Source organism: Malus sylvestris, chromosome 7, assembly GCF_916048215.2.
Source record: "Malus sylvestris chromosome 7, drMalSylv7.2, whole genome shotgun sequence".
Lineage (NCBI taxonomy): Eukaryota > Viridiplantae > Streptophyta > Magnoliopsida > Rosales > Rosaceae > Malus > Malus sylvestris.
In genome coordinates, this window is record NC_062266.1 from 24040959 (window position 1) to 24066938 (window position 25980).

Below are 25980 nucleotides of genomic sequence, written 5' to 3' on the forward strand. Positions count from 1 at the left end.
AGGAGAAGACTATAAGCGCCATGGTTGTTGCAGAGCAAGCTTTTTTTATTTTTAGTTTTTTATTTTAAAAAAAAAAACTTTTTTATTACTTAAATATTTTTTATTCACAAAATAATATTTTATTAAATTTGTGAGATCCATTTAAGTGCCACAACATCACTTAACAGAGTTTTTTACGGAATGGTAACGGAAGGACCACATTTATTTGCAACATCCATTTTCATGGACTACATTGATCGATTTTCAATTTCAATGACCGTTTTGATGAAATGGGTCAATTTCAGGGACGATTTGTGATAAAAACCCTTTGCTTTTTTTCTTCAGGTTCTTCCATTTTTCTTGTAAATTGTTTTCTGCTGTTTTATTTTAAATTACCATTGACGATGTTATTTTAAGGGGTAAATTGCGGTTTGACCTCCTAAACTGTCACTCCAATTGAAATTGACCCCCTAAACTATTTTTTTGGTAAATTAACCTCCTGAACTATTTAAAATCAGCCAATTAACCTCTTATCGTTAGATTGCGGAATCAATTCCGTCAAATTCAAGGGAAATTTGATTATTTCATCATTAATTGTTACTTGTCAACTATAACTACCAATAAAATTTTGAAACATACACAAAATAATTCAAAAATATATAGCATAACTAGAAAACATAAAAAACCAAACGTTTACATAATGGACCATTACATATTATTTTGTTTTCACATGTTATAATTACATTGTTGGTTATAGTTGACAAGTAAGAATTGATGAAGGAAAAAATTAATTTTCCTTTGAATTTGATGAAACAGTGGATGGAATCTACCGACAATGGGTCAATTGACTTATTTCAAATAGTTCAGGGGATTAATTTACCAAAAAAATAGTTCATGAGATCAATTTCAACTGAAATAATATTTCAAGAGGTTAAATGACATTTAAATTACCGTTTCATTTTTGCTCTAGCCTAGCAACAAACTAATGATTTTATCATGCACGGTAAAAAAAAAAAATATATATATATATATATATATATATATATATATATATATATATATATCATGCCAGTTGGAACGCTAATAATAATTTTCAAGTAATTTAATATTCATTTCATTAGGGTCCATAACAATTTTAGCTCGTAAAGCTACATATTGAGCCCAAAAAAAAAAAAAAAAAACTTTGCTTTTGAAAGAAAAGATTGCACTTTAAAAATAGTTGTCACGCATCTCAATGCTCTCTATATATCTACCATCGATATTATCCTACTATTTTTTTAACGTTAAAATTTGTGCTTAATATTCGTTTTCGTAATGTCCCGATTATGTACACTTTAGCTCGTGAATGTTAAATACAAACTGACCTACAAAGCATGTGATCACATACCAATCGACAGTGACAATGGATTGATGGGAAATACGCACAATAAAATTGGCTGCTAACTTTTAAACAAAAGTGGAATCGGACAATGATGGGCTTCCTTGCCCTCCCTAGTTTTTGGTTTCTTTGCAGTTGAGGGGGCGACGCTTGGCACTTGGTGCAGCGTCTTTGCTTCTGTACGCCCTCCCCTGCTCTATGTTTGTTGCTTTCTGTGTTGTTCCCCCTTGGGTGGGCTTCGTGTTCCTTTGGCTTCGGCCCTGATTATTCTATTTCCAGTTCTCAAAAAAAAAAAAAAAGTGGAATCGGACAAACACTAAATATATAACAGAAAGCACTTCCTGGTCGTTTATATACAGCTTATTATAGTGTTTCCATTTCTTGTTTTGATCAAAATTTTATTATTGGTTTTATTTGTGCACAATTTTTTAGATTGATGTAAAAGTGAATAGAAATTGAAGTTAGAGAAAATTTGATATGTTGTTGAGTAGACCATTACCCTTGCAAAAAGTATGGGACCTTATTGTCAGATTTCTCACTAAGCAATGAGCATGTTAGTTCATGATGATCGTATGGCTCAATGGTTTCAAAATAAGAAAGCAACGTCCATAAACATTATATATTATTACTTCCTTTAATTTCATTGACTTACGTCATTAGTCTAAACCAAACCCTCCAAGTGAACCATATTATTGTACAAACATTCCAGTTCAAATTTGATCTTACTGTGTGAACTTAGTTTCCTGTTGAACCTTTGCTGGCTATGAAGGTTTATGATAAAAGCTCTCAAATATCGATATCATCGCGATATGATGCTGATATTATCTGATAGAAGATAATCTTGGTATACCATAAAAAAGTATTATTGCTATTGATTTGCTACAACAACATTGCGACTTGAGAACATTGTCGTAATAGTGCTATTTGAGATCATTTTTCATTATTTCTTTCTTCTTCTTTTTTTTAATTAATTTTTAGCTAAAATAGTCTATGAGATTAGTATAACTCCACTTTGGTCCTTGATAATGAAAATTGATAAAAGTGGTACCTGTGTTTGTCCATCGTAAATCATTTTGGTCATTCTGTGAAAAATCTGTCAATATCCTCATTACGTGGATGGGTAGGTTTGACAAAAACACCCTTAAAAATGTGGTCAAGTAGTCATTTACGTGACAATGTAACGAGGATATTGACAGACTTTCATGGAAGGACCAAAATAATTTACGGTGGACGTTTACATGGATCACTTCTATCAATTTTTATTGTTAGAAACTAAATTAAGAGGTTATGCCAATCTCAAAAACCATTTTAACTAAAATAAAAAATTAAAAAAACCTTTTTTAATTGATCGGGTTTTTTTTTAAGGTATGGTTTGTGCAAATGCATTAGTCATGATAACAAAGAATCTAATTATAGATGTCTTTGGTGGGATTATGGCAGACACTCACAGTGAAGGTGAATGGTAGGTATGCATGCTTCATAAAAAGAAAAAATCTCTGGGAGATTTATGATTATTTGTCACAATAATTATGCTACTTTTATGTACCAAGAAAAAAAGCAAAAAAGTGAGAAGAAATAGCATGAGCACAATTATGGCCTTAAACTAGATCATAACATTTTCCGAAATTTGGTCACTTTTGATCATCCCCAATATACCAAAGGCACACACAAAATGTGATTCTACATTAATTGGAGGCTATAGCTCCCACTAATTTTACATTAACTAGAGAATTAGAGCAACTAAATTCTGAGAAGAGAAGATTGAATCATTCAAGTCTTCCTCCAAGTTAAAAGTTAAAAACAAAATAGTTATCAGACGGACCTAAAGAAGCTATGATTTTCATTTCTAAGATGGATGTTTGAAAAATTCTAACTGATATGGATTGTAGCAATCCATTCCATACTGCTGCCCTTGCATGTTTGACAGTATGAAAAGGATGTGCAGCCTTAGAAAATTATGTAACTAAAACGCACAAAATGTTGGTCAATGGAGAACAAGCTTTCGGCGCTTGGTGTTGGGTGATGAATCAGAACCAGAATCATCAGAGCTTACCAAACTTCTCTTGTGACCGAAACAACTAGTACCGCTACAATTGCAAGAGTCATGGTGTTGAAGTCGCCGTGGTGGAGGAGAAATGGCAACCGGTGGAATCTCAATGTACTTTAGTTGGGGAGGAGGGTGCTCCCACTGAGGCAGCGGTCCAGCCAGGAGAAGGGTTTGAAGCAGCGGTCCGGCTTCAATCACTGCTTGAAGTAGCCTCCCTTTTTCCGGCAACGGCTTCATAGCTCCCAATTTCAAAGCAGCCAGTGGCAGTGGCGGCGGTGATGACAATGGTGCCGGCGGCATCATAATAGGGTCTGAATTCGGAGATGGAACAATGGTTTCTTCGGAGTCAGAAGAGGTTAAGTGTTTGTTAGATTGACTGCCTTTTGATTCATTATCCTCATCTTTTTGTTGCTGCTTCCGTAGCTCTTGTTGGAGCACGAGTTTGTCCAAAACTAGGGTTTGGCATTTTGCTTCAGCTTCATTTCTCTCTTGGAGGGCTTTGCTGAGGAGATCTTTGAGACGAACAATTTCTTCTTCTCTTGTTGAAATCTTCTCCTTTGCTGATAAAATTGTTGCCTCAAGCTCCAAAGTTGTGCACAAAAGAGAATGCCTTAGCTCTTCTATCCCCTGCAAAAAAAATACAAATAAATAAAAATTAATTAGCCATGCGTATAAGAAAATAGAATTTGAGAAATTGAAAGCTGAAATTGTCGTCATACGAGCTCGAACGAAACCCAATACCTCTTCCTGATAGAAGAATTCCCAACTAAAAGGGCTACACTGAACCTCCATTAGGTTTAGTGTTGGTTGCTTAGAAGTATATACTTTGGTTTCTAGTTCTTGTGATATGATGGACGTTGAACAAAACACACAAGGCCAAAAGCATTTATAGATGCTCAATTGCGCGCCAAGTGCTTTTTTTCTACCCTACCTATTGTGTACACAAGGACTAAACTTTTTAGGAATGTGAATGTGAAATCTGCAGTTTAAGAGACCTAAGTCTTCATCAGCTGCACCTTTTGCCTGTAGCTGAGCCCCGCATAGCACGTGTGACTATCGACGAATTTTACACAGAGTAGTATTCGAATTATCACACTCGCTGAATACACTGTTCAACGCGTATGATATATATATATATTTTTGTTTTTTTTTTATTTATAACATCACTAATCACATCTCAAACAAAGATAAAATCATTATCGCTTCAAGACGTTAAAGTGACGAGAGCTTCTCGAATCATAAACAACAGACAATCCATATCCATTACTTTAATGTTGGAGAAATTCCTTGGTCAGATAATATAACTATAAGAAAAAGGTCATATTTGATGAATGATTAAAGCCGATTGATCTGTAACACTTTTCTCCTTTATGGTTTATTCTCAGGTGTTCTTTTTGACTCTCAGAAGGAGAAAAAGTCGAGCTTATACGTATTTCATTGAGCCGCAACCACTGAGCAAATTTTAATTTACTAGCCTTCATGCACGCACTCACACAGATGCAGAAGGTATTTTTTGAATCACGGCATACTATGCGCGACTTACACGTTTTAAATCATGTTTGAAAAAAAATCAAATATTCGAAGTAAATGAATAATCTTAGATCATGCTAGAAGAAATCCCTCATAAACCAATTGAAGCAGCTGAATTCACATAATAAAATCAGTCTCTATAGAATTTACATTAAGAATAGAGAAAATAATATTTAATAAACAATTGATTGAATCACATTATTGTTAGCACATTGTGAGGAAAAACCCACCCCCTCCCCCTTAATGTAGATAATATAGTTTGTTAAAAAAAAAAATTGACAACTAATTTAATCACTTTATTATCCGTGTGCAAAAGACTTTATTATAACCGGCATTACAGGTCTCTTAAGATATTTTGAATGTGTTTAAAATAGCGAGAATAATATTTAATAAACAACTAACTGAATCACATTATTGCTAGCCCATTATGAAAGTTCACCTCCTTCCCTCTTAGTATGGATAATATCGTTTGTTACAGAAAAAAAAATAATCATTTGACAACTAATTTAATCACATTATTATCCACGTGCGAATGATCTTTTTTATAATCGGCATTACACACATTTTAAGATGTTTTGAACGTGTTTAAAAATAGATAAATTGAATCACATTATTATTAGTCTATTGTGAGATACTAATTTAAAAATTAAAAAAACCACAAAATCATTAATTATTAGAAATAGAAACTATTAAAATGATGAAAATGCCCTTGTCTTATTTGATGCATTATTTTGAGATGCTTTTGAAGTTTTTTGTTTTGAGGGCATTTTTGTCTAATTATCTTTGGTAAAGCATTATGACACCAACACTATTCATCTTTTGTGTTCTAGGAGAAATTAGGTTCACATCATTCTTTTTGTTCTTCATTGATTAAAATCCTATTCATTTTTAATTTTTTATCAAGGTCTTTGGGTATTAATAACATCATTAATTATTTGAATAATAAAATATTTTTATTTTAAAATATAATCCTTTAGTGTTAAAAATGTTACAATTAGTATATTTATGGCTAAATTTTTTATCATATATTTTTATTTTTAGTTTATACCTATTTTTAATTTGCAAATATTTTTTAAATTGTATCAATTTTCTTTTCATTTTTAATTTGTACCCATATATTAGTTTTTTTTTTGTGCCCATATTTTTTAAAGTTTTATTTGTGTTTGTACCCATGTGTATACCGTCACGTGACATTGTATATTTAATCAATGATAGAAAAATTACATATGATATATCTATGTTTTATGCCTAAACTTTGTATCATATATTTATATTTTTAGTTTGTACCGACTTTTAATTTGTAACATTTTTTTAAAATTTGCAGTATTTTCTTTTTAGTTTTATTTTGTACCCATGTATTAATTTCTTTTAGGGCCTATATTTTTTAAAAATTCATTTGTACTCATAACTTTTTAATCTTTTATATGTACCCTAATTTATTTATAATGTACCCATTCTTCTTTATTAATGTACATATGTGAAATGTACCAATTTTTTTAACACTATGGATACATTCTTTTGCCATTTATTATTTCTTATTTTTACATAGTTTTTATCCATTTATTCAATGAAAATGTTTGAATTTTTTTTATTGTAACCGTTTCTAATTGTCACATCCCGGTCTAGGCCCCCACCACATCTCGGGCTCGACTCCACCTTAACGTGATATTGTCCGCTTTGGGCCCCAACCACGTCCTCACGGATTTGTTTCTGGGAACTCACACGAGAACTTCCCAGTGGGTCACCCATCCTAGGATTGCTCTCGTACAAATTCGCTTAACTTCAGAGTTCCGATAGAACCCAAAGCCAGTGAGCTCCCAAAAGGCTTCATGCTAGGTAGAGATGAGAATATACATATAAGGCTTACATGATCCACTCCCCTGGGCAATGTGAGATGTTACAATCCACCCCCCTTAGGGGCCTAACGTCCATGTCGGCACACTTTCGAGTAGGGATTGGCTCTGATACCAAATTGTCACATCCCAGCCTAAGCCCCCACCATATCCCAGGCTCGACTCCACCCTAGCATAATATTGTCCGCTTTGGGCCCCGACCACGCCCTCACAGTTTTGTTCTAGGAACTCACACGAGAACTTCCCAGTGGATCACCCATCCTGGGATTGCTCTCGTGCAAACTCGCTTAACTTCAGAGTTCCGATGGAACCCGAAGTCAATGAGCTCCCAAAAGGCCTTGTGCTAGGTAAAGATGAGAATATACATATAAGGCTTACAGGATCCACTCCCCTGGGCAATGTGAGATGTTACACTAATAGTATTATAATGAGGGATTTTAAATTTATAGGATTATAAATTTCATAAAATATCAAACAATTAATGTCAAAACTATAAAAATATAAATATTAATAGTAATATAATGAGGTGTACAAAGTCAAGGGACTTTGATCAAACTTTGAATACCATTAAGGTTCTAATCAAAGAATGTTAAGGATTAGGGACCGCATCTAAAGTATCCCTTATATATAATAGATTGAATGTGAAAATATTCCACCATTGAAGGCAGACTATCACATAAGATGACAACGTATTTTTAGCATCTATTAACATAGTACGTCAAACCATAACAGATAATCTCAAAAAATACATATTTGGAAGTTTGAACTTGAGTTGGGATTTCAAACCTTGCTCGTTTTGTACTAGACCAAATCCTTAGAGTTAAAATTTTGAAACTAGTAATATTGACAATAGTGACCGCACTAAGATATTGCGGCTGTAAAGCCACTGAATCTTGATGGATTAGGATGTGTGATTTGCGGATAATTGCATGAATTAGAAAATTACTTAAAAAATAAAAATATTGCAGCTGATGAATGAACAATTATTATATAGTACGATAACATTGCAAATTCTATGTAGGAACAAATACATGTTCACGTACCACACAATAATTTTTTAAAATAAATGAATGGATTTTATTACTCATTAATAAAACCTAGATGTCACTAGCAGTACAATTTAATTAGTGATATTACTTTTTGCATGTAAAATTGTTAAGAATGGAGAGATTTTCAATATGCTGGTGTACATCATTGATTAGTGATATTCCTTCTACATGATGCCATTGATATTCCTTCTAGTTGTAAAAAAAAAAATTAAAACTTCGATAAACTCAAAATTGAAAACAACAATGGCATCATGTATGATGTTATGGTGTGTCGTAGAATTAGAACGAATATTTTTCCTCCAACCACATGTGACAATGTCTGCATGGAGATCTCCTGTTCATATCCATGACTGAGATAAGTGAACTGCACCAAAAGTAACGTTCGAAAAAATGGCAGAGGAGATAATGGTAGGGTCCTTGAGGACCCTCTTTAGGGTAACAAATTTATCCCAAAATTTTGAAAAAGATAGAATCCTCCTCCTATTCGATCCTTTGTTTTCAGATTTCGTGAGCTCGTCGTATTGGAAGATCAGTCCAACCATAGCTTTGCGCGTGGGTCCTCCTACATCTTACATGCCATGATGAGTCCACCTTCTCCAATTTGTCATTTTTTATGGCTCTATATTCACATGCACACACATGCAAAGCATATATGAAAAACTTATGTGGGCTCTTTTGTGTGGTGCAATAAGAATGCGACACGTCATAAAAATATTAAATAGAATGGTACTATTCAAACAGATCTTTTTACCTCGCACACATAATTGTTAATTTCGTATATTGATCTTCTTCAATTCATTCGATCTGATGGTTGAATTGAGAGAGGTGTGATATTGGTTTATGTAGTGGCAGATTCAGAATTTGAACCTTAGGGGTCCCAGTGTTAAAGACAAGTTTTTTAGATAGGAACAAAGCTCAAAGTGCGCAAAAAAGAATTAGCTTATTCACTAAGGTTCGTCGAACGCTTGGTGGGCTTGTTGTTGTCAACCAAACTATGTTGCACACATGACAACAGATAGCGGCACATGCCGAAAGAAACTGATGAGTAATATTTGTCGATTGTTGTCGACACAACCTGTCAAGAAATGCCTAGTATGCATTACATCAAACATTTAATAGGCACAAAAATGACATGTCCAAACATTTGAATAATCCTCATAATATTCTCACATGTATATTTTTTTAATCTCAAGACCACCTTGATCCTACTTGCATCCGTCAATGGGTGTATGGATAGCACCATAATGAATGCACTTTTGAGAAATATAGGACAATTATAAATTCTTTTTACCGTTGGGAAATTGGCACGATGGACACGAAGCATTGCAAGTGAAATGTCTCACATGTTTCTTTACATATACCATGCAAATTAAAAAACGTGAACTAAGAATCTTGCCTATGAAAGACGAAATTGAATTTAAGGTTGCCGATCGTGTTGATTGATCATTTCCGTGTCAAACTTCTTGTCGATTGCTAACGCACATTTTCCTTATACAGTTTCCTAAATATTATGTTTCAGTGGGTACAAATTTGAGTCTCGACCACTTCCTATATTGAATTTGAGGCGTAGGATTGTTAGCAACACTTAAAAATAATATTCAATTCTTTTTTCTTTGTTTTGTTTTGCTTTGCTTTGTTAATAACAATACATGATTTTTTTTTTGTAGTAGAACAATATATTTTACACTAAGCGAATGGGAAAGTTCGGCTAAACCACATAATGGGCAACATAATTTGGTATCGAATTCGTCATCCATGAGATTCAAACCTAAGACATCTGACTCACAAATAAAGAGGAATACCACCAAACCGTAATACTGAGTATCCATGATAATTATATATAAAAAAAAAACTAGCATGAGATGAGATGTGAAAACTTTCTATGGTCCAACTAAAATATGCATATATGTCTTAGTCAAAGGATACTCACAATTCCAAGTTTAAAGCATATTTGTTTGTTGTCCAAGACTCTACAAAACAAGCTTTTTCCTCAACTTGGATCATTTGCTTAGGCTTTCCTTTTCCCTGTTTTGTTCATGCAAGAACGCGGCTTGGCGTTGTAAAGGGGTGATTTGATCACGATGCAAGAAAGAAAGAAAGAATCGACCCCTTTTGTCTCCTCTTTTGCATGTGAAGATGTGATATGGGCTAGTCATTTATTTATTCAAGATTAATCTAGGTTATATACGAAAGATTTTTTTTTCAGATATTAGCATAACTTCTATCTTTGGTTCTTGAGATTTGAAATTGATAGAAGTTGTTCCTGAATTTGTCCATCCATCAATCATTTTGGTTTTTCCGTGAAAAATCTCTATTAAGTAAATATAAAATGACAAAAATACATTCAATTTCTATCAAATCATTTTGGCACATTGTTTATTAAGTTGAGGATACATTTGTCCTTCTTATTTAACATAATTTTTCACGGAATGACTAAAATAATTGATGGTGGATAAACTCAATGACAACTTTTATTGATTTCGAATCTCAAGGAACAAAGTGAAGAGTTATGCAAATCTCAAAACCATTTTAGCTAAAAAGCCAATACCAAAAAAAAAAAAAAAACCAGAAGGAAAAAAATCATAAGCTCCTGTGATTAATTAGATGACTGGTAAGAAGTAAGAACAATATTTTACTGCAAGGGAATAAAAAATCGACAGAAATCATACTCTCAATGATCTCAATACCTTGAGAGAGAGAGAGAGAGAGAGAGAGCAGCTTGAGTTTTGGATACAATAGTAGGGAGGAGGAGTCGAGCTTAGAACCTCGGATGCAAAGTATGCTCTTAACTGCTTGAATTACGAGCCCCATTGCACATTTCAGGTTAAGTTTGTGCATTTTAATCCATCATCTGCTGCTTATATTAACGGAAACTAGATTAGCGTTAAACTTTACAAAGTTAAAGGCATGTTTCCTGAACCGAGAGTAATTTTACAAAACAATTAGTTAATACCAAAAGGCACAACAATGTAGTTAATCTTCTAAGCATCAACTGACTCAATTTTCTCTGCGCATCTTCATATTAACTGGAGTTTCCTTGTATGACTTAATCGCCTGAGTTGCTCGCCGCCGCAGTGGCCTTGCAGATGATCTTCTACATTCCTGGCGTTCAGATCTCGGGGCAGTGTATCCTTCATCCTCCTTTTTCACCGAAGAACATGTTGAACCACTTTCATGAACCACATCGTCACTTAGAGGATAGACATGGACCGTGTCATCGTTGTTCTCAAACAATTCTTCAGTTTTAAACCTTGCAGATTGCCTAGTCAAACTCCCATCAGGAAACCATAAAGAATCTGTAAATAAAGTTAAAGCCGACTGAAAACATGTACATCCTTAAAGCAATCAAAAATACACAAACAAACCTTTTGTTGTCAGCCTTCTCTTTGGCTTGGACTGCTTCAGTAATAGGATCCTCTGTTTCCAACACTGAGCATGTCGGAGCACTTTCATGAACCACATTATGACATAGATGAGAGACGTGAAACTTTTCACCATTGGTCCCAAACACTTCAGGTGCTTCCTGTACTTCGGTTTTTAACTTTGCAGACTGCCTTGTAAAACGCCTATTAAGTAACCATAAAGAATCTGTTAGCAATGTGAAAACCTAATGAAATTATGTACTTGCTCAAAGCAATCAAGCATAAATAAACAAACCTATTGTTGTAAGCCTTCTCTTTAGCTTGGACTGCTGCACTTGTAGTATCGTCTTTTCCCCCTAATGGACATATCGTCTCACTTGCATGAACCACGTTGTCACGTAGAAGAGAGACAGGAATTTTGTCACCATTGGTCTCAAACATTTCTTCAGTGGCTTCCTGTTCTTCAGTTTTTAACTTTGCAGACTGCCTTGTAAAACGCCTATTAAGAATCCATAAAGCATCAGTCAGTAATATGAAAACCTACTGAAACCATGTACTTCACAAAACAATCAAACATACACGAACAAACCTTTTGTGGTAAGCCTTCTTGTTAGCTTGGACTGCTTCAATAGTAGGAGCCTCTTTTTCCACTGATGAAAATGTCGTCTCACTTTCATGAACCACATTATTGCAAAGAGGAAGGACGGGAATTTTGCAACCATTGGTCTCCAGCATTTCTTCCGTTGCTTCGTGTTCTTCAGTTTTAAACCTTGCAGACTGTCTTCTCAAGCCTCTATGAGGAAACCACAGAGCACATGTAAATAAAGTAAAACCCGAAAACATGTATGCATTAAGCAATCAAACATATACAAACAAACCTTTTATTAATAACCTTCTCTTTAACTTCGACTGCTTCAACAGTATGAGAAGCCACAACTGCATGCAAATTATATCTCAAGATTGTTAGCACAGAAACAAGATATCAGAAATACAATGAGTTGTCAAGTTAACATTTACGTGGATTTTTTAGATGTCGATCCCTTTGGGTATTACAAGGACCATCCTTCTTGTCTGCTTGCAAGGACTCCCCCGCTTCAAAACACTTAGTTAAACCTTCTACCTGTGGATAGTGAAAGGAAATTTGTAAAGAATACAGGAGGTCAACAAATCAGATCACTCCTTCAAAGTTTAATTCAGAAACAAGAAAGGAATGTGCTAACTACCTGATTTTCTGTACTTTGGCACGTTACTCTTTTGGGTTTCTCCTAGGAACACAGGGTTTACAGTTCAACAAAAAAGTCAATAACCTTACAAAACAGGTTAAAGTCTTAATTAGTTAAACTCACCTCAGCCTCCAGTTTTCTCACTTTGAGCAAACCATTTTTGCACCCAATTTCATGTTGAAGTGCCTTTAGCTAAAAGTAAAAGCATAATGCTGTTAGTTCATGCTTCTTCACTTGAATATAAAATAGAAAGTGAAAGCACACACTACTCTGACTTCACCAGTCGAAACTTAACATACCCTATCTTTACCTAAATTGAGTTCCTGCAAAATTGAATTAGAAAGTCGATTTTATATTAGTTGATGAAATTACCAGGTATCGTGGAAGATTGGAATAATCAAACAACTAAAACATGTAAAAAAGTACCCCTAAGATCTGGCTATTTGCTTGGGCGAGTTGTAAATTCTGTTGTTGTACTTTCTGCAGATTGATTCTCAAGTTCTGTATCTCTACTCTGCTCAATTCTATGATTTTGCTACCAAATAGAATTAAGAAAACCGAAAAAGCAAGCCATGCCGAAGCAGATTAGGAACATCAACGAGAGAAACACACAATGAGGAAAATAGATGGCCCAAAAGGATACTTTCTGTCAGTAAGAAGTTTCATCAATGTCCTGTTTTCCTGTGAACAGGTTCAACAAACCCAAAATTAGCTAAACCGACCGCATCATCAACATACTTAGCCATATGAGATTAAGAGAGATACAACCGAGAATATACCTTCTGAAGATTGTCAATATACTCTTTATTTGTATCTGAATCAAATTGCTGCTTCACCTGTTGAATCGATGGTTTCGGTCGCTGCTGCTGCAAGTTGCTAATATCAGCAAGCCTCTTCCGTGAGTTACTTCCAATCGACAACCCCTTAGCAATTTTCTCACCTTTTGCCTTGTTATCTGGCATTCACACCAAACCTTCTGGCATTTTCAGCAAAAGCTAACCCAAAAATCCCAATAACTAAATGGCTACCAAGCCTACCATCACAACAAAGCAGATGTCCACAAAAATTTCCAGATAACGGAAAGCTCCCGCGGACTGAATCGAATAGCTACACCGGTCAGAAATAAAAATTCCCCTCTTTCCCTACATTTGTCAGCAACTAACCAGAGCTTGAAACTAGTTGTGCTTGTGCCTCTCAAAATCCAACATATTTGCACTTATCCTACACAAATTTTACTCGAGAAAACCTTGATAGCTAGCAATAACGAGATTTTAAGAACTTCAGCAAACCCTAGTCCTATGAATCCCACCCAAACAGCACCAGAGTTCGTAATTTCATTTCGTCCCAAATCGTAAACCCTCAAACATTAATTTATTCATTAATTTATTTAATTCTAAATCAAGAAATGGATTCATACCACAAAATCAAAAACTGATTCATGAATAAACAAAAACAATAGTAGAAGATCGAATTTCAAGACCTAAAGAAAATCAAATTCTGAGAAATTTTTACCTCCGGCGCCGCCGTTGTCCGTATCGAGAATGATGAGACCTTCCATCGTGAAACCCGAGCTGAAACCCTAACTTCTCTCTCAATATCTCTCTCCTCTCTCTTTCTCTCTCTAGAATTTCATTGCTTGTGAGACTGTGGGACACTGAGATTGATGGAGGGAGAAACGCCGTCGTCGATCGTTACGTATTGGAAATTGAATAAGGAGGGAAATGGAGGGACAGAGGGAAGGGTACAATAGTAAATATATCTTGAGAGGCCCGGGACACCTACGGCTTTCCGAAGCTAATCCCAGACCCCGGACCTATGGCTGACGGTCGCATTTGGCCAATGGCCCAAAACAAACCCATTGGGCTAACTCAACTCCATTCGAGTGTAAATAAAACTCAATTCCACTTGCGTGACATATAATATATCATCGTATGTGTCTGTGTCTGTAATGTAGGAGAAATTCGAAGGTCCGACTGTTGGGTCACGTCATCCGTCCGACACACCTGACAAGAGAGGCACATCAATTGGGTATGGTGCCTATACAAAGTTTTCCACAAGAGTTTCTTTTGATGTAGGTACTTGTTAGGAAAATTAGATAAGTAAAATTTACCTCATTAAGTCTTAAATTTTAGTGCTCGCAAGCATACGAATTAGATAATAGTATAGTATTGAAGCACATATATCGTTCCACAGAGATATAATTGATTCTAAAAATTTTACTAACTAAATTGAAACAAATTATAGTGGAGAAACTTTAATGGAAAATATATGATATTTTGAATTAAACTTAAAATTAATAAAGCTTGAAAATAAAATGCATTATAACTTGAGACATAAGAAAATAAGACCTAGGACATCCGAATTCACCGAAATCAATTCTACTTAATTCTCTTAATATGTTATGCTCAAGTAGTTCTCCAATAATATTGATGATTGATTTTCCCTAAATTATTCAACGGGCATGGTATCTGGTTGCATCAAAAATATCCTTACATGTTAACCCTTTATGACATCTAGATGAATTTAAACAGGTAAGAACCCTTATGGAAATCGTTGGAAAATTACATAAACTCTAATTGTATGGCATATGCAAATAGGTGTATCAATTGCAAGAAGCTAAACTCAAGTTAAGTATGACATTTACTCTAACTTGCATCAAATCAACTTAATCTAAACCTAGATGGTGATCAAACATCTAAATAAAAATCAAGCGTATTACAAATAGCAAAAGATACTCAATAAGGAAGAAAAACTTGATAATAACAATATCACGAGACAATTAAGTATTCATAATCAGGCTAAATCGTAGCCCTAGCAAAGAAAAAGTTCAATGTAACTCTTCCTCTTTGCCCTTCCTTGCCGCAACCCCTATGTGAATTGTTCTTTGTGGTTTTTTTGGTGGCCGACCCCCTTATCATAAGGAGAAGGATCTCCTTATCTAAAACAATCGGCAAGCAAGTGCTTAAAGGCAATTAAAAGCCTACTAATTACTAATCCTAATGGACTTTATGTCCTTATTTAAGAAATGAAAAAAATAAACGGAAGTAATAAAACTAGTAATTAAGTTCTCTCCTAAAATTCATTGAATGGTATTCCCATGTCTATTTGATTCCAAAACCGCTCGGTTTCATCTTGTTGTTGTAATGCATATGTCTTGATGCAGTTAATTAGCCTTTTGCTCCACTGAAATTACTCTAGACACCCAAAAAGCTCATTTTCCACTTTTTTTTCTTGTAACTCCAATATTGAATGCCTATAAATAAAACAATAGAATTTATTGCATTTAACCCATTCATGTATACAAAATTCAAATGAAACATATGATAAAAGTATATGAAAATATGCACCCATTAGTACTATTTAACGAAATTATTAGAAAGAAGTATCCCATGATTGATGCATACATAGCTCATTATCAGAATCATTGATCAAAGTAAAAATATAAGTATACTACTTTACCGTACCTAAACAAGTTTCTTTACTATTTCAAGTAATTCGTGAGTGAATCTTAAATTGAGAAGATAAAATAAAATAAAATCGTAAAACATTTTTAAATGATTGTTATACCAACGTGGTAAAAACAATAACTTAAAAGTGTATCCTGAATTATTTGTAACTAATCTTTAACTTCGTAGTACATACATATTTTTTAACAATGAAAGAAAATTCAAGTTCGAATTCCCTCCCTCGTCAATAAAAAAACAATATAAATTTTCCATGACAAGGAGGCATAGAAATAGACACAATGGATAATTAGAGGAAAATGGGGAAGGCATTTTTGACACATGATTTTGCCATGTAAGTCTTAGAGTAGGACCATCTATACCATAAACCAAATTTGACTCTTGATTAGGTTTGTGGCCAACTTGGATGAATTTGGAATTTTGGATACATAATTTTGATTCTTGTGGGTCCCATGCATGTTATATTTCACAACCCTACATTTCTTTCCTGGTTGGTTTAGAATCTTTCCCACTTCAAAAAGCCAAGAAATCATGCCTCAGAATGCTTCTATTCCCTGCCCTTTTTCCAACTTCAACTTAATCTATTTATTTAATTATTAAGTTAATTTTTTTTTAACAAACGATATTATCTATACTAAGCGGGAGGGGGTGGGTTTAGTCTTACAATGAGCTAGTAATAATGTGTTTTTTACGAGAATTGAACCTAAGACCTCTTACTTACAAGGAAAGAGGAATATCATCATACCGTAGAAGTTAATCCCTTTTGTTCACTTTTCTTAAATCTGATTTGCTTGTGTTTTTATTATGTTTTATGAGTTTTTTTTTTTAAAAAAACATTTTGTTTTAGTTATTTAGTACTACGGTTTAATTGTATTTCTCTTCATTTGTACGTGAAAGGTCTTAGGTTTGATTCTCACCAAATGCGAAGCTGAACCACATTATTATGACAAACTCATTGTAAGGTTTAGCTCACTCCGGTTCCCCAGCCTCTTATTGTGGATACTATTATTTATTAAAAAAAATTGGTATCTCTTCTTTTTGTGGAAAAAGAAATTTTATGACGAGTCCTGCAAAATTGCAAAAGCATATACAGATCGGCTTAATTTCTCTGTGGGCTTTCTGTATCTTTACATAATGGATCGTACTTTTCTTGCAATCAAAACAAATACAAGTAGATTAAGCACAATACTTTTTGTCCCAATTGCAACTTGGATGATGGAAACCCTAATTGCATTCATACATAAATTAGACATTAAGTTGGAGTACGTATGAAGATATAGAAATAACATATGTTGAATGGCAGAAAGAAGGAGTTTCATGGCAGAAAGGAGTCGCATTTGAGCTACTTTCTTTCATAGATAAACAATTATAACGAGTTTGGCTACTTTTCATATCGTCATTTAGTTTTATGGTGGACCATCAACCTTCTTCAACATAACATATTTTAATGACGATTCAACTTTTATTATCATTCTATACTCTCAATAAATAGATAAATAGAGTCTTTCAGCCTCCTCACAGCCATCATTGTGTGATTCACCAATGTCAGGAATCGAATTCAGAACATGTTGTGTGGAATAGAGTCTTTTTTTAGGGTAAATTATATTTTACCCCCTCAGGTTTAGGGTCAATTTCAATTCCTTACAACATCTTTAAAACATTTCAATTTCATACATTTACTTATCATTTTATTTCAATTTCATATAACTGTTAAAAAATATGTTAAGTTAACCGTTAAGTGATAATGTGGCAAATATGGGGTTCCCATTTGTGATTAGGCCCAGTGCTGCCAGGGCGACCGTTCGGGGTCCAAAAAACTTGGTGGCACCAAAATTATTATGGCGGTATATTTATATATGTTTTCATAAGAGTATAAATTTATAAAAGTTGGTTCAATGACAATGAAATTTAAATAGAACTGGTGGTTTTGTTGTTTGAAATTAATGAGGAGGTCTTGGGTTCAAAACATCATGTGTGCTTTATTTACCTTTTAATTTTTACAAATTTCTTTTCATAAGAGTATAAATATATAAAAAAATTGGCTAAATGATTAAGAAGTTTAATTAGTATCAATGGTTTTTTTTGTTTAAAATTAATGAGAGATCCTAAGTTCGAAATGCTAAGTGCATGTTTATTCTTTTCAATTTTTACGTATTTTTGTTTGGTTGTTAATTTATTTTTAATTATTAGCTAGTAGTTATGTGGGTTGTTATTTTTAAACATTTGTTCCAATTCAAGTCTAAGCTTCAATAAAGAGTAATGTGTTAACCAAATTTTTAGACCAAATTGCAAATCATATGACGTGTCATCAAAAAATCTAATTTAGTACCCATTTATTACTTATACATATCAATTAAAGACTAAAAAACATCATTACTTTTTTAATCCCATATTAACAAGGTTAGTAAATAAGAAAAAACACCTCATGATTTATACAAAAACACTTTGAAAGTTCATATGGAAAACAAAACTCATATCTATCTACTTGTAAACCCAGAGTTTTTTTGTTTCATTCTCACGATACAAAATAAAATATTTTTTGTGTTTCTAAATTATTAAGTTTGAAGTGATTTTCTAAGTATAATTTTATCAATGTCTTACGTGTGAAAACAAATAATTTTTTTTATATAAAGTGAGGGCACAATTTTTTTATGTTGCCCCAGGCCTAAAAAATGACACGCCCCGATCCGGATATTTCGTCGAATATCAGGATAGCCACGTGCTGGCTGACACCCGAGGGTGACGAAAGCCATTTTTTAGTGCAAATGATGAAAACAACGAATACATAAGACTTATAAATATAAAATATAATGAATATGCATTTCTACTATTAAAACATGCATTTTATAAGGGGTCCACTAACAGATACTTCACCGCTGAAGAGCCACGTAAACTAGCAAAGACGGAGACGCCACAAATAATTACCCCTAAGCACATAAAGGGTCCAATTAATAAAACTCTATTATAACAGTTGAATTTGGGAAAACGGATGTTGGAAACGGATTCAGAACGTCGAATTACCCTAAGAAGTGTCCCGGGTATTTTTCCATGGAATATTCCATCGGGTTGGGCTTAGGGTTAGGTTTAGGTTAAAGGGTTTAGTGGGCCGAAGGCCCTAGGTTCAAAGGGTTTGGGTTTTGGGTCATTTGGGCCACAAGGCTTGGGTTAATAGAAATGGGGCTTGGGTTAGGCTAGGTTAGGGGATTAGGTTTTGGGTTTGGGCCGACTACATAGGCTAATATTGTAACATCCCACATCGCCCAGGGGAGTGGATCATGTAAGCTTTATATGTATATTCCTATCTCTACCTAGCACAAGGCTTTTTAGGAGCTCACTAGCTTTGGATTCCATTGGAACTCCGAAGTTAAGCGAGTTCGCGCGAAAGCAATCCTATGATGGGTGACCCACTGGGAAGTTCTCGTGTGAGTTCCCAAAAACAAAATCGTGAGGGCATGGTCGGGGCCCAAAGCGGACAATATCGTGCTACGGTGGAGTCGAGCCCAGAATGTGGTGGGGGTCTGGGCCGGGATGTGATAATTTGGTATTAAAGCCAATCCTTGGCCGGAAGTGTGCCGATGAGGATGTCGAGCCCCTAAGGGGGTGGATTGTAACATCCCACATATCCCAAAGGAGTGGATCCTATAAGCCTTATATGTATATTCCCATCTCTACTTAGCACGAGGCTTTTTGGGAGCTCACTGGCTTCGGGTTCTATCGAAACTCCGAAGTTAAGCGAGTTCGCGCAAGAGCAATCCCAAGATGGGTGACCCACTGGGAAGTTCTCGTGTGAGTTTCCAGAAACAAAATCGTGAGGGCGTGATCGGGGCTCAAAGTGGACAATATCGTGCTACGGTGGAGTCGAGCCCAGAATGTGGTGAGGGCCCGGACTGAGATGTGACAAAATCTCTAGATTGGCCCTGGATGGGAGAATGGGGTGGGTTGGGGAAGAAGATTTTTGGATTTTTTTTTTTAGTTAATTATTTTAATATTTTAAATTTCTTGTTCAGTTTTAGCCACATGGCATAGATGTGGTAGCCACATCATCACAAATGGGGACCTCATATTTGTCACATCATTACTTAACAGTTAACTTAACAGATTTTCTAACGGTTGTATGAAATTGAAATAAAATAATAAGTAAATGTATGAAATTGAAATGTTTTAAAGATATTGTAAGGAATTGAAATCGACCCCAAACCTGAAAGGTTAAAATACAATTTACCCTTTTTTTTTAACCCACTACATCTTGAAATCAAACCTTTCTTTCTCTCTATGGTGTGTGGTTTCGACAAGGGATATCGCTTGCAATAACAACAGCTACTTTAAGTCGGTGCAAGCAGCCCTACGATGATGACTGCATGCTTTTAATAATCAACGACAATGAGTTCATATAATCTTCAAAATTGCATTTGTCATGTAACCATTTATATGCATGGTAGGGAGTCAACATATACTGCCTACTAGTGAGTAGTGATGTAACCTTATCACTATACGACATTACCTTTATTAATGTCGTATTCCCAAAACTCTATCGGTTACGAATTATAATACTGTCATTTTTTTTTCCTGTATTATCAATCCGAACTTCGAACATTTTTTTAACATTTGAAAGAGCAACATTATTATACTAAAAGCTAGTCTTTAGTTCGAATACAGCCGGTTTATTTGAACAAGATCCAAATTTTCTCTATCATCTTGTGCTCTTTAATTTATTGGAGGATTATATTAGGGTAAACAAAATATTAGCAACTTGCTTTGTTTGTGTGTGGACAACGATATATACATGCATGCATTTTACAAATTTTTGTTTAGTTGTTAATTTATTTTTAATTAGTAGTTAGTAGTTATGTGGGTTGTTATTTTTAAACATTTGTTCTAATTCAAATCTAAGCTTCAACAAAGAGTAATGTGTTAACCAAATTTAGACCAAATTGCAAATCATATGACGTGTTATCAAAAAAATTAATTTAGTACCCATTTATTACTTATACATATCAATTAAAGACTCAAAAACATCATTACTTTTTTAATCCCATATTGACAAGGTTAGTAAATATGAAAAAACACCTCATGATTTATACAAAAACACTTTAAAAGTGCAGATGGAAAACCAAACTCATATCTATCTACTTGTAAACCCAGAGTTTTTTTGTTTCCTTCTCACGATACAAAATAAATTAGTTTTTCCGTGTTTCTAAATTATTAAGTTTGAAGTGATTTTCTAAGTATAATTTTATCGATGTCTTACGTGTGAAAACAAATAATTTTTTTTATATAAAGTGAGGGCACATTTTTTGTTGTCGCGCCCCAGGCCTCAAAAATCTCTAGATTGGCCCTGGATGGGAGAAGGGTGTGGGTCGAGGAAGACGATTTCTGTTTTTTTTTTTTTTTTAGTTAATTATTTTAATATTTTAAATTTTTTGTTAAGATTTTAGCTACGTGGCATAAATGTGGTAGCCATGTCATCACAAATGAGTATCTCATATTTGTCACATCATCACTTAACGGTTAACTTAACAAATTTTCTAACGGTTGTATGAAATTAAAATAAAATGATAAGTAAATGTATGAAATTGAAATGTTTTAAAGATGTTGTAAGAAATTGAAATCGATCCCAAACATGAGAGGGTAAAATATAATTTACCCTTTTTTTTAATCCACTGCATCTTGAAATCAAACTTTTCTTTCTCTTTACAGTGTAGTTTCGACAAGGGATATCGCTTGCAATAACAACAGCTACTTTAAGTCGGTGCAAGCAGCCCTACGATGATGACTGCATGCTTTTAATAATCAACGATAATGGGTTCATATTATCTTCAAAATTGCATTTGTCATGTAACCATTTATATGCATGGTAGGGAGTCAACATATACTGCCTACTAGTAGTGATGTAACCTTATTACCATACAACATTACCTTTATTAATGTCGTATTCCCAAAACACTATCGGTTACGAATTATAATACTGTCATTTTTTTTTCATGTATTATCAATCCGAACTTCGAACATTTTTTAACATTTGAAAGAACAACATTATTATACTAAAAGCTAGTCTTTAGTTCGAATACAGCCGGTTTATTTGAACAAGATCCAAATTTTCTCTATCATCTTGTGCTCTTTAATTTATTGAAGGATTATATTAGGGTAAACAAAATATTAGGGCCTGTTTGGTATCTAACTTGAGAACGGAACTCAAAATTTTGATTTTTTTCAGAACACATATTTTGATTTAAAAATTTTAAATTCAAAACTTTGTTTGGTATCCAACTTCTCAAAACTAATTCAAAACAGGAAAAATCAAATGCCCAGGCCATAACAATTTCCCGACCACCGCATCCCTCCCCTCCCCGGCGATCCCTTTTTGCTATTTACCGACTCTTTCCTCCAAATTCGTGTTGACAGACAGAGGCTGGTCATGTCGGCGATCTCAAATTTGAGATCCAACGACCTCCAAAACCAATAGCTATCTGTTGCCGTCGATTTATCTCGGTCAGAGGAAGAAGGATGGAGGTGTTGGCTATGATGGATGCAAGCGGGAGGAGATTGAAGAGGCAATACATAAGGGAGTATCGAGAGAGAGGGGTAAGAGAGAGAGAAGAGAAAGAGAAGAGAGAGAGAGAGGAGAGAGAGAGAGACGGAAGTGAGTGGGAGAGAGAGAGAGGGAGAGAGAAAGAGGGAGAGAGAGGGGAGTGAGTGGTAGAGAGAGACAGAGGGGAGTGTGATGAATTTCGGAAAAAAAAAAGGTCTAAAAACACACTTTTTGTGTTTTCAACAAATAAGCTTTGTTTTCAAATATTTTTGAGTTGTGGTTTTGAGAATTATATTCAAATCAAATACCAAACAAAGGCTTAAATTTGTAACTCAAAACTTGCTTTTGAGTTAAAAATATTGAATCCAAATCAAATACCAAACAGGCCCTTAGCAACTTGCTTTGTTTGTGTGTGGACAACCATATATACATGTATGCATTTAGCTGCACTGCCTTTAGTCATAATCTTGGTTTAAAGAGCACTTTAATCAACGAGGCACCTAACTTGACTCTTCCGAAAATCAATATAGAATTTGACTTTACATGACGAGTTAAGATCGTGATAGGTTAATCAGTTAATAGTTCGACCGTCTCACTCTTTCAAATGTAAGGGAAAAAAAGCTTCGGAAAGTAGATCATTAGAAATTGATTTTTTTTTCCTTTTTTTCTTTTGGGGTACTAGGTTAAAATCACGATAGGTTAATCACTTAAATGGTTCCACTGACCCACTCCCTTAAATAGTTGGAAAAGTTGTTTAAAGTGTTCTAAAAATCGGCCTAGGTGCTAGGCAATGGGGTTTCGTGGTGATTTTGGAAAACGGTCACTAAAGTTGGGGAGGGACTAGGCGGTCTAGGCGGCACGCTAGGCGATTTCAAGTAATTTTTTTAGAAATCTTTTGATATAGACGTCTCAGTTTTGAATTTTCTAGATCAAACATTCATGCCTTTTAGTGATTTGATTAAACTTTTTTTTTCATAATTTTGGTGCTATATGCATGAATTGTAACTAGGGGTGGAATTTTTTCCTGAAAATCCCGAAATATCGCGAACCCGTCCTGAAATTTGACCGAAAAATGCCCAAACCGAATTTCCTGAAAAATTCGGTACCTGAAACCGAACCCGTCTCGAAAGTTTCGGTTTGGGATTCGGCCACAGCTTTGAAAGCATTTGGTAATCCCGAACCAAACCCAATATTATATATATATATATATATTTTTTTTTTTTTTTTTTTAATTAGAAATTACTTGAACCGTTGGATTTGTTAAGATGTAATCCAACTGTTCATTAAGTTAGGTCATTTGTTAGGTCTCTCAGACTCTCTCTCAGTCGTTCTCGCTCACCCTCTCAGTCCTTCTCAACCTCACTCACAGTCCCGCCGCTCGTGCTCCCGCCACTCCTCCATCGACTCACGCAGACGCAGGAAAGAAAACTCGAATCTGACACCAATCAAGTCCCAAAATCCAGGTAAGGGTTTTTTATTTTCACTGGGGTTTTGTTCTTTAGTGTTTAGGGTCAAATTTCATGTTGATTAACTTAATTTCTGAGTATTTTGTCGAATGTGTGAGGGTTTAAGGACTGTGGGTTTCGAATTAGGGTGGGTAATTGCAGGATATGGCTCTATGTGTTTTTGTCAAAGTATCTTCTCTCCAAATGTTTTGCAATGGAAAATGTATAAGATATGGTTCTATGTTAATTGTAGGAGCATTCTCACCAACATTCAAACGACTTGAGGAAGATCTGAAACAAAATTTTTGTAGAAGGAAGTAGACCACATTAAAGCTTTCCCGAAGTGACCCGAAAATCCCGAAACACTTTCGGGAATCCCGAATTTTGGGAAATGAATAGTTTCGGTTCGGTTTTGATTTCGGGATATAAAATCCCATCCCGAAATGTTTTGGTTTGGGATTTGGGATAGGGGTTTCGGTTTGGGATCTTGACCTGAACCAGTCCTAATTGTAACAAATTGCCTATAATCTAGCATTTTGATTACACTCTCCTCCATTATTGATAATTGTCAAAAAAAAAAAGAAATTATTGGTTAGATTCAAAATTATTTTCACAATAATGCTACAATTTAGCAATAATTATCTACGATTTAAGATATTTTCTTTCCAAAATAGTTTAAAATTTTAAATCCCCCAAAATCAAACGTACCGAAATAAGTTTTTCTTTTAGTACGTTAAGAGAAAATATGATTGAGAATAATATAAACGTACCAATACACAATGTGTACAAAATAAAAATAATGTACCAATATTAACAATATGTATCAAATCAAACGTACCAAAATTGCAAATAAACGTACAAATTAATGATTTTTGTAAATTCAAACGTACCCACAGATAATATATACGTAATGTATTGTACCTAATAATAATAATTCGTCAACAACTATACTTAAAAAAAAAAAAAACTAATGAAAAGGGCTTGAAAAATTTTAGTTTTAATAAAAAAAACCATGTTATAAGTTTTGTTTAATGATTAGTACAAGACCCATATTAAGGTAGTCCAACTAAAAATGGCCTAACTATAATAAATTATGATTTGTCGATTTTACCCCTAACTTTTTTAGGTTGAGTTCCAGATTTTCGTCGTTAATGGAGTTCATCATTGTTTTGCAAACCTTCTTCTTTTTCTTTCAAACAAAAATATAGATCCTCATGTTATTTAATTTATATTTTGTATTATTTCGTTGAAACGTGATCGTCGTTATTATTCATAAAGTATTCGAGGTACTATTTTTCAATTTTTCTTCGTTAGTGGAATTCATCGTTTGTTTCTCCAGAAAATAAATTTGGGATATGCAAGTTATTCAATAATAACGATGGGTCACTGTTTTGGACTGTAAAAATAAACTGTTTATGGATTTTAGGTAACAATGTTTCTGGAATCTAAATTACTGTTTCTGGATCCAAATGAAATAGACACACTGTTTCTTAAATGTAAGCCAGAAAAGAAATAGTGAAATTCATTGTATTCGGATTCAAAGCAAAATAAGCATCATGTTTCTTAAATATAATCAATTGATGCATGAAAGAAAAGAAACAATCAAATGTTAAAACATAAAATGTTTCTGGAATTTAAGTCGTTGTTTCTGGAATTTAAGTCACTGTTTCTAGAATTTAAGTCACTGTTTCTAGATTTTGGTTCTTTTCTTTCCAGATACAGTGCTTGTTTGTGCACAGAAAAAAACAAAACTTGTATTTGATTTTTTTTCCAGAAACAGTGTTATATTTTGGGTTCTCTAGAAATAGTTTTATGTTTTGGTTCTTTTTTTCCCCTATTTATAGACGCCTGACATGTACGTATATCACTAGGACCGTAGGTCCTTATCGGATCTGATTGGAATAAAATAGTAACACTATAAATTGTTTGTGGTGTAGATAAGAGGATGATGATGAGGACAATGACGAGGAAGAGGAGGATAAGGGCACGAAAAAGGTAGACAATAGTTTTGGATGATTTTTTATTAAACTTTGAGTCATTTTGGTTAAATAACATTTTAGGATGATTTTTGGTTAAATATTTGTTGGTCTAAGCCCTTTTCATTAAAGTTCCCTAAAAAAA

General features: G+C 34.2%; 3 protein-coding genes across 7 annotated transcripts in view; 1 reads left to right on the forward strand and 2 right to left on the reverse strand.

Moving 5' to 3' along the window:
- Positions 1-25980, forward strand: part of LOC126629141 (uncharacterized) — a 99641-nt gene that overhangs the window by 18400 nt on the left and 55261 nt on the right. The window lies entirely within an intron of this gene.
- Positions 2974-4325, reverse strand: LOC126629142 (uncharacterized). The gene is made up of 2 exons (XM_050299057.1): positions 4146-4325; positions 2974-4031 (listed from the first exon to the last, which is right to left on the reverse strand). Exons 1-2 carry the CDS (start codon positions 4194-4196, stop codon positions 3342-3344), a joined length of 741 nt encoding a protein of 246 aa, XP_050155014.1. The 5' UTR covers positions 4197-4325; the 3' UTR covers positions 2974-3341.
- Positions 10666-14244, reverse strand: LOC126629133 (SHUGOSHIN 2-like). Of its 5 annotated transcripts, none has more exons than XM_050299043.1 (13): positions 13934-14239; positions 13201-13376; positions 13065-13102; positions 12848-12956; positions 12721-12744; positions 12545-12613; positions 12422-12463; positions 12216-12318; positions 12077-12134; positions 11788-11991; positions 11494-11697; positions 11202-11402; positions 10666-11107 (listed from the first exon to the last, which is right to left on the reverse strand). In XM_050299043.1, exons 1-13 carry the CDS (start codon positions 13977-13979, stop codon positions 10834-10836), a joined length of 1548 nt encoding a protein of 515 aa, XP_050155000.1. In that variant the 5' UTR covers positions 13980-14239; the 3' UTR covers positions 10666-10833. The 5 variants fall into 5 exon arrangements, with proteins under 5 accessions (XP_050155000.1, XP_050155002.1, XP_050155001.1 ...); XM_050299045.1 differs by having other exon boundaries at positions 13201-13394; XM_050299044.1 differs by having other exon boundaries at positions 10666-11098; positions 13934-14236.